At 50.8% G+C, this 9467-nt stretch overlaps 1 protein-coding gene across 1 annotated transcript in view; it reads right to left on the minus strand.

Moving 5' to 3' along the window:
• The window catches only part of LOC118026262 (phosphoserine aminotransferase), a 28275-nt gene that overhangs the window by 6945 nt on the left and 11863 nt on the right, over window positions 1-9467 (minus strand). Inside the window, exon 7 of the mRNA XM_035029004.1 lies at window positions 2088-2216. Within this exon, the coding sequence (XP_034884895.1) occupies window positions 2088-2216 (129 nt within the window). The remainder of the gene's footprint in view (window positions 1-2087; window positions 2217-9467) is intronic.

Here is a 9467-nt window from a genome sequence, read left to right on the forward strand (position 1 = left end):
GATGGGTGGATGATGGATAGAAGGGTGGGTGAATGGGTAGATGGGTGGACAGGTGAACAGAGGACTGAACAGGTGGACTAAACATGTCTTTAGACCTTTCCAGACCTTCCTTCTAATCCAGCACAATCATCCCCTCCAGGCAACCCACCCTTTGCTCCCCAAACACAATACACTTTCTTTCCTCAGTACCTTTGCAGGGGCCATTCCCTGCCTTCCTAAAAATTCCTAAAAGTATTTTTGCCCTCCTCTAACTCTACTCATGCCCAAGCCTCAAGCTCATTCAAAAAACAAAACAAAACAAAAAAACAACCAAAACCCCTACACCCCCTACAGGCAAAGCCGTATCATCTTACTGCTCCAAGCTTGTAACTACTATTTAGACCTTGGCTGTGAACTCCTTGGACCATCTACCAAGCCCCCAGTCTGCACTTGGCTCTGTCAAACAGAACCAGAGCCCGCAGAAAGCAGTGTGCACCCCTTCCTCCAGACTGCACGTGGGAGAGGAGCCTAAAGGCTAAGGCGTCCAGCCAAACCCAACTCCCCACAGGGCCTGTGGCCGGAGGTCCACTGCACGCCAAGAACTCAGAGGAACAGGCAACAAGCATTTTAAGGGCAGAGGTAGCAGTAACAGGCTGCTTTATCCTATCCGCTACGAAAGTACACCCCCACCCCCCACCCTTGGGTGGTCATGGGGATGTATTAAGTTAGGCTCAAAGCATTGGTTTGTCCACCCCATGTGGCACATGAATTGTCAAGAAGAATGTACATTCTCCCATTACTATCAGTCAGTTACTATCATTGAACCCAAAGAGTAATGGTCACTAAGTAGGAGGTCCAAGGCTTGGTAAAGGAGTATGTGTGTGTACAAATGTGTACAAACACAAATATACACATGTGTGTATGCACACAGGCACACACACACAGCATAAAGCCTCATACACCTGCCACTTTGAAGGCAGGGAAACGCAAATGAAAACATCATCTAGGGGCACCTGGGTGGCTCAGTTGGTTGGGCGGCTGCTTTCGGCTCGGTTCGTGATCCTGGAGTCCCGGGATCGAGTCCCGCATCGGGCTCCCTGCTCGGCGGGGAGTCTGCTTCTCCCTCTGACCCTCCTCCCTCTCATGCTCTCTGTCTCTCATTCTCTCTCTCTCAAATAAAAAAATAAAAAATAATAATAATAATAAAAAAACATCATCTATTAAGTGTCTCGTGTACCAGGCACTGTACCAGGTGCTTCTAAGCAGGCATTTTGGTGAGAGGTCTATGGTGGGGGACTGGACAGCAGCCCCCCAAAAGGTATATCCATGTCCTAAGCCCCAGAACTTGTGGATGTGACCTATTTGGAAAAAGGGTCTTTGCAGATGTCAGTAAGTTACAGGTCTCTAGTTGAGATAAATCATCCTGGATGATCTGGGTAGGCCCTAAATCCAATGACCAGAAGTGAAGACACACAACAAAGGTGAGGCCAGAGACTAGGGTGACAACACCACAAGCCAAGAAATATCTGGAGCCAGCAGAAGCTGGAAGAGACAAAGAATGGATTCCTCCCTAGAGTCTCTGAGGGAGCAAAGCCTAGCTGACACCTTGCACTCCAGGCCTCAGAGGAGTGCGAACAGATCTCTGTTACGCCACCAAGTTACTGCATTTTTGTTCCAGCAGTCCTAGGAGACTAAGGCAAGACCCATACGTGGTCTGTACCCCTCCCAGGCGTTCGTCCCGTGGTCAACACACATTCACGAATCATAGAAGACTCCTCATACCGTAGCCAACTCCCTTCACAGACGGCAGGCCTGTGATGGTAACATTTGTCCTGTAATAAGGGAAGCAATGAATGTTCCTAAAAAGGTAAGTGACCTAGGGGCGCCTGGGTGGCTCAGTTGGTTGAGGGTCCCACACGTGCTTTTTCCCCAGGAGACATATAGAGGAAGCAGACAGGGAGGAACTGAGATTTCCCAGGACAGATCTTTGGTGTGAGAAACATCACCACGCCCCGAGATTCCCCGGGGGGGGGGAATGCACAAAGGAATGGCCCACCTGCCCTGAATTCACAAGCAGTAGACTGTGAGGCAAAAGCCCATCAACTTACACATAGAATCCTTGAGAATTATCAATAACATCATAAATCATCTGCGATTTGATGGTGCTGAGCTTCTCCATGGTTACTGCACCGCCATTGTTCCTAATCCACTCCAGGACCAAGCCCATGACGTAGATGCTGAAATAAAGATTAAAAATCCATCTAGTTCTGCTTTGCAAAAGGGCAACGACATTCAGAAAAAAGGTTTAATTAGACCCCTCTCTGGACCTCACACCGGTCCCCACCTGTCCAGGCCCAGGCCTAATGCAAAGTCTCCACAACACCTGGAACACGCTGACCTCTTTCATTGCCGCAAGGGTCCTCAGGACCCTGGCTCCCCACTCCCACCCAGTTAACCCCTTCACTTCCTACACACCCAGAGCCCTCTGTGCGTCCTTCCCATAGTTTATACCATTCACGCCCTTACTTTCTATTTCTCTGTGCCCACGACGTGGACTCCATGGTTGCAGAAGACCTGAAGCACGGTGTTCACCTTTTCTACCCCCGAGCCCTCACCTGGGGCCCTCTACTACCTGGCGGGAGGCAGCGCGGCAGGGCACTAGGAGCGTGAGCTCTAAGTCAGTCCTGACTCGAGTCTCACTGCTGGTACCACTAACTAAGAGCACCCAGCATTAGTCACCTTGGGAATCCAAACCCCGGCTTTCCCACCTGGAAAGAGGGAGGCCTACCACCCTATGGCGGACACCAGGCATTTTAGCTGCCCTGATCCTCCTAACCCCACTCCCACCCAACAGGTAGATCCAGCTGGGTCCCTTGTCCCCTGGTCTCACAGCTGGGCCGGGGACCTAAGTGGGCCAATCAGAGTCCTCCCCGGGACTCTCTGACTTGGGAGTGGGGACAAAGAGGCAGCCCTGTGTGTTCGTGACAGTGTGAGTCAAGAGTAAGAACATCCGAGGGAGACTCATCTGAGAAAAGGAAGCCAATATTCCAGCAGAAAGAAGCAAGGATCAGAAAGAGAGAGGATACGGGGTGGGATCTGTGTCCCCGGTTCCAGAAGCCACAGCCCCTCGGCTGCGCATGGAGCTTGGGAGGGTTCCTTTCTGAGCCAGAATCTCAACTCTGCCACCTGTAAGACCCTGGGGCTCGAGAGGACTATAGGAGACAGACTAGGTGACAGGTTGGGTGAAGCACTTAGTGCAGGGCCCAGCACGTGGCAGGTAGGTCACACGAGTGTAGTTAGCGGCATCTTCGTTACCAAGTGCTCAAAACTAACCCAAACACACAGTGAAGAGCAGTGGGTGGCTTCCCAGCAGTCTTCTTCTTTTTTTTTTTTTTTTAAGATTTTATTTATTTATTTGCGAGAGAGAGAATGAGAGACAGAGAGCACGAGAGGGGGGAAGGTCAGAGGGAGAAGCAGACTCCCTGCCGAGCAGGGAGCCCGATGCGGGACTCGATCCCGGGACTCCAGGATCATGACCTGAGCCGAAGGCAGTCACTTAACCAACTGAGCCACCCAGGCGCCCCCCAGCGGTCTTCTGAAAGCCCATCTCTTAAAAAGGTGCCCAGGGCTCCGTGTGCCCCTCACCGAAAGCACAGGCCTCCAAGGGAAGAGACTCCATCCTCTTGAGCTGGGAATCTGAAGATCAGCTCTCAGCTAGGCACTCTCCAGGGGTGGGACAAAGGCCCCCTATGGGAATCTGTGCAACCTGAGTTGCCAGGAGTCAATGCCCAGCGAAAATCCAGCATGGTAACCCTTGGACAAGAGCTACCTTGTTTATTAACACCATGGGTCTCTTTCCACCGTGACAGGTTGAAGCAGGAGATCACTGGATCTGGAAAAACTCTAATAGCCAGAAGCTGGTGCCAGGGGAAGCCCAAGGCTCTGACTGGTTCATTCACTGTCACAACCTGGTAGGTAGGGGACCCAGGTGTTTCCAACCCCAGAAGTTAGCAGAAGTCAATGCCGGGCTGCCCAGTAGGCAATGGGCACCCAAAACCACGTAATAGGTTCTCCAGAAACTTCCCCAGCTTGAGGAATGAGAAATAGTAGCCAGTGGCAGAAAAGGAAGGAAGAATAGAGCAGAGAACAGGCCCTGAGTAATTTACAGCCTCAGCTGTAGCTCTCTGGATCAAGACTGAGAAGGGGCGCCTGGGTGGCTCAGTCGTTCAGGTCTGCCTTCGGCTCAGGTCATGATCCCAGGGTCCTGGGATCGAGCCCCGCATCGGGCTCCCTGCTCCGCAGGAAGCCTGCTTCTCCCTCTCCCGCTCCCCCTGCTTGTGTTCCCGCTCTCGCTGTGTCTCTCTCTGTCAAATAAATAAATAAAATCTTTTTAAAAGACGGAGAAATCAGAGGCACAAAGAGAAAGAAGAAAGAGGCAGGAGTATTTCCTACCATCTATTATGGGGCCAGGCATCCGGCTAACTGTTCTCCCTTTTATTGATCACAATAATCCTGAGGTCAGAGGTACCATCAGCCCATTTTACAGATGAGGAAAATGAGGTTTGGGGAGCTGAATTTGGCTAATGTCATCCATTAAGTGGCTGATAAAGCCAAGATTACAACCCCAAAGTTGACCTTGGTGTGACTCCAAAGCCCAAGCTCTTTTCAGTCACCAAGGCATCTGGTTTAGGAGGGGCTCCAGGACCCTCCACCACTACCTCCCCTGCTCGTGGGGCAGCCAGGCTGGCACCAAACCTCACAGACACAGCTGCCAAGTGCAGGGGCTACAACAGATTCACAGCACACGCGTGTAGATGTGTGTTCCAGACAGGACGCCGCCCGCCCACCCCTCTGTTCAGTAAATGCTCTCGAATTCCCATCTGACCCCAAACTGCTCGCTCCCCCACGAACCCTGCCCCATGATCCAAGCAGAGCCACTTGGTGCCCAGTCACTGACAGTACTCTTCAGAGGCCACATCTTGCTTCTACCCATAGCTCTGTGACCCTGGAGTTCCCTAAGTAGTGGAAAGTAGTGCTTTCTCACTACTCAAATCCAAGGCCGCAGCAAGGCCCAGAGCAGGTCCACAATCCCAGCCCGTCCTCAGCACCCACACACTGGCTTCTCCGTGGCTGTCACGCTCAGACTCACAGCCCATGCGCCCTGCCGAGCTTAAGGCGATCTGAGCAGCCAGTCAGCAGAAAGCCCTCCCACTCTCCGCACTGCCCAGAACGCGCACCGGGAGCCTCGGCTGGGAAGCCTCAGCAAGAGGCAGACCCCTCGCAAGGAAGCAGGTTCTCCCTGTGGCTTCTCATTCTACCCCCATACAATCCAAACTCTTCAAAATACAGGGGACCTCATGGCGCCTGGGTGGCTCAGTCCTTCAGCGTCAGCCTTCGGCTCAGGTCATGATCCCGGGGTCCTGAGATCGAGCCCCGCATCGGTCTCCCAGCTCAGCGGGAGGCCTGCTTCTCCCTCTCCCACTCCCCCTGCTTGTGTTCCCTCTCTCGCTGTGTCTCTGTCAAATAAATAAATAAAATCTTAACAAAAAAAAATACAGGGGACCTGGATGCTTATGCAGCTCTGCAATTTAGTCTCAATTCTCCCCACTAACAATGGAACATGCCTGATTGCTGCCTTCACTCCTAAAAGGCCACCTGCATCACACAGCAAGTTGACCATCTAAAGCCGGCCTATTAGTAAGTAACTAAATAAATCACAGTAGATCCATTCTGTGGAATACCTTACAGCAATTCAAAGGGAAAAAAAAAAAAAGGCAGACATTTGAGCTGACAAGGCAGAGTATAGTGTACGTGGCATACTGCCGGGGAGAAAAAAGAAATTCACAGAACAGTCTATATGGTAAAGTTCCACTTGCATAATCTATGGCTCTGTATACTTGGCACATGCCCGGGACACACAGCAGTTAACACAGCAGTTAAGAGCGGTTACCCCAGCAGTTTCTGCTCACTTCAGAAACCTTTGCTAAGGGGCGCCTGCGTGGCTCAGTCGTTAAGCGTCTGCCTTTGGCTCAGGTCATGGTCCCAGGGTCCTGGGATCGAGCCCCGCATCGGGCTCCCTGTTCGGTGGGAGGCCTGCTTCTCCCTCTCCCACTCCCCCTGCTTGTGTTCCCTCTCTCGCTGTGTCTCTCTCTGTCAAATAAATAAATAAAATCTTAAAAAAAAAAAAAAAAGAAACCTTTGCTAAGAACACATGTTAATTTTGGGGGGCGCCTGGATGGCTCAGTCGTTAAGCGTCTGCCTTCGGCTCAGGTCATCATCCCAGGGTCCTGGGATCCAGCCCCGCGTCAGGCTCCCTACTTAGTGGGAGGCGGCTTCTCCTTCTCCCACTCCCCCTGCTTGTGTTCCTTCTCTCACTTTGTCTTTCTCTGTCAAATAAATAAAATCTTTAAAAAAAAAACACACACGTTAATTTTTTAAAGCAATACAAAGTACTCTGTGTGCTGAGGCTTGCTTACAAAAGCAGACCAGAGGGGCGCCCGAGTGGCTCAGTCGGTGAAGCGTCCGACCCTTAGTTCCGGCTCAGGTCATGATCTTGGGGATGTGAGCTTGAGCCCCATGCTTCCCCTCTGCCTCTGCCCCTCCCCCATTCACACACTTCCGCAAGCGGGCACGCTCTCTCTCAAATTAAAAAAAAAGAAAGAAAGAAAAGTACACTAGAAAGTCCTTGGAAAAACTCTCCCTGGCTGTTTGTTCTGAAGTTTCTAACTGCAGAAGTACATCTGCCTCTGGGGTTCATGGTGAGTGAGGCTAAGGCCCTGGGCAGGCCCACAATCCTACTCTGCTGAGAAAGGTGGCCCTGATGGATGGGGTTATTTTGTTTCTTCTTAGGTTACTTTCCCTCATACTACAACAAAAACAAATTTATACTCACAGGTTCCGTTAGTCCAGGTAAATAAAAACTGTTTTGTGGGAACAGAAGGGAAGCTTAGGCATCTTTTTACCTGTTCATTCGTTGGGTCCAGTGTGATCTACTAAAGGGTGAAAACAGAATAACCACGTGATCCTTTATTCCACCCCAATTCACTGTTCAGGGCTACAGTCGACTATGTGAAGGCCAGTTACCCAGCCCAGTTCACACAAAATGCCCAGAGCCTGTGGTCATTCAGCTCTGATTTTATTTTATTTATTTATTTTTTTAATATTTTATTTATTTGACAGAGAGACACAGCAAGAGAGGGAACACAAGCAGAGGGAGTGGGAGAGGGAGAAGCAGGCTTCCCGCCGAGCAGGGAGCCTGATGTGGGGCTCGATCCCAGGACCCTGAGATCATGACCTGAGCCGAAGGCAGACGCTTAATGACTGAGCCACCCAGGCACCCCCAGCTCTGATTTTAAAAGATAAATAAATAAGTAAGTAAAGGCTTCTTTTCAAATGTGGGGCCTTTCCAAGGACTTCTGTGTGATACAAAGTTCAGAAGCCTTCTGGGTGCCTTGCTGGCTTACCTTCAAGGACTAGGGAGGGGATTTGGCACAAATCTTCCCCTCTAACTTGGAGCTTATTCTTACTGTAATTTGCTAATCTTGACTATTTAAGTACCACGAATGAACTCTGAAGTTTTTCAAATCATAGATTTAGGGTAATTGCTCCATTGTACACACTTGTACTTTTCTTTCAGGGTAAAAGAAAGCAAAGCAACTTCCAGGGGGTGTCGTGGTCAGAACACATTTAACCCAGTCTCTTTTATCTGCTACATTTACACCATTCGAATCAATATTCACAATCCTGCCCTGGGATGGTCTCAGTTAACACTATTCTGATCTGCCTGGGGGAAAAGGTGTGCCCCTTTTCTGCTCTTGATTCTGGCTCAGCAGCAACCCCCCCCACCACCACCCTAGCAGGCAGGAAAGCTCTGGGGAGGCAATATCTGCCCTCCCCCATCCCCCACCACACCACCCTCCCCCAAAGGACCAGCTGACCCGACTGGTCAAGGCCTGGGGCTGATGCCTGCGAGGGGAACTGCCCCTACACGAGAGTCACTGAAAGGAGCCCTTCCTCTCTGTGTGCCTAGGTCTGACTCCAGACATTGTTATCTCTTGTCATTTTGTCATATTTATTAGACAGACTGACCTGCTTTCTCACTGACTTTTCACCCTAATATTAACAAACGGCATTTTAACATATTCATTGCCTTTTGCAACTCTTAGTTACCACAGAAGGTGCCAGAAGGTGTGCCCTCTCCTGGCTCCTCTGGGCGGTGCTCTCATCTGAACTTGCCAGCTTTCAAGCCACATTTCAGGGACAATGTTCTCCCTGCCTCCTCCTGGAGCCCATGGTGGCCTCGCCCTGAAAAGACTCACCTGACTGTGAGCTAGGCCCTGGCCCCGGCGTGGGGGGGGGGGGTGACAAACACCTCCTGTCACTGCGCAGCCTGGCACCTGAGCCCCTTCCCCAGGGTCCCTGCACCTGTGGCCTCACTGCTCAGCACACCCAGTTCTCGTGTCCAACTTGGCCAGTGACCACTGGTTGTTTCACTGCCTGGAACCCCAGAGATAGGACAGGTGGGTGAGAGATCCAGCCCCACGGCCCCCACCCTTAACGGCATTTCAGAAACCCTTTCCACCAGGATGAAACAGAGTGGGGTTTATAGGTGACAGGAGAACAAGCACCAGTACACCCCATTCCCTGAGGAAAGCAGGAGGACACAAATGTGCTGCTATGGTCCCCATTTAGAATTCCACCGGAATTCTAATTTGAAAAACAACCTTTCTTTCTTGTAGCAAAGTAGGTGGGAGATTTTTCTACAGGCAGCCCCGTGGGGGAGAGCTCTGACAAAGTCCAAACCCCGAAGGAACTGCTGCCTGCCCCAGCCCAAGCCCACCCTTCCGCCCGCCACAGAAAAATCCATGAGTGGAAGAGCTAGACTCTAACAGTGACTTATTCTCCCAAGACGGAATCCTTCAGGCACAAATAAATGCATACTGATAATACGAGCACGAAGGTACGGGGTGTACATGCCCCGGCTCTGGAGCCAGGCTACCTGGGTTCAAATCCCAGCTATGCCACGTCCTAGAAGTATGGCCTCTGGTTCTTTGCTTGCAAAATGGGAATGAAGAGTATCTACCTCCTAGGGTGCTTGGGAGGATTAAAAGGATCATACACATAAAGTATCACCATTCGACACCATACCTGCCCTGAAAGAGAAATCCATAAACTCCAGTTCTTCCCTCCCCTGCTAAGGCTCTGGGAACTAACACCAAGAGAAACAACAATAATAATACAGCAGCTAACATTTATAAATCACCAAGTGCCAACCACGAAGTGTGCTTCATCTATATATCTCCTCCCGGCAACCCAGTCGGCAGGGTATTGTTATTACTCCTGGAGGAATTTGCTGCACAGAGAGGTTAAGTGACTGGCCCAAGGTCACACAGCCAGCAAGCACTACAATCCTACAATCTCCCAGGCAACTGTTAAATCCTAGGTGTCACAAGATTTTCCCAAAATATCTGAGACCAGCTGTTAAAAGA

Source organism: Mirounga leonina, unplaced genomic scaffold (assembly GCF_011800145.1).
Source record: "Mirounga leonina isolate KUSES-001 unplaced genomic scaffold, KU_Mleo_1.0 Mir_224, whole genome shotgun sequence".
In the NCBI taxonomy this organism is placed as follows: domain Eukaryota; kingdom Metazoa; phylum Chordata; class Mammalia; order Carnivora; family Phocidae; genus Mirounga; species Mirounga leonina.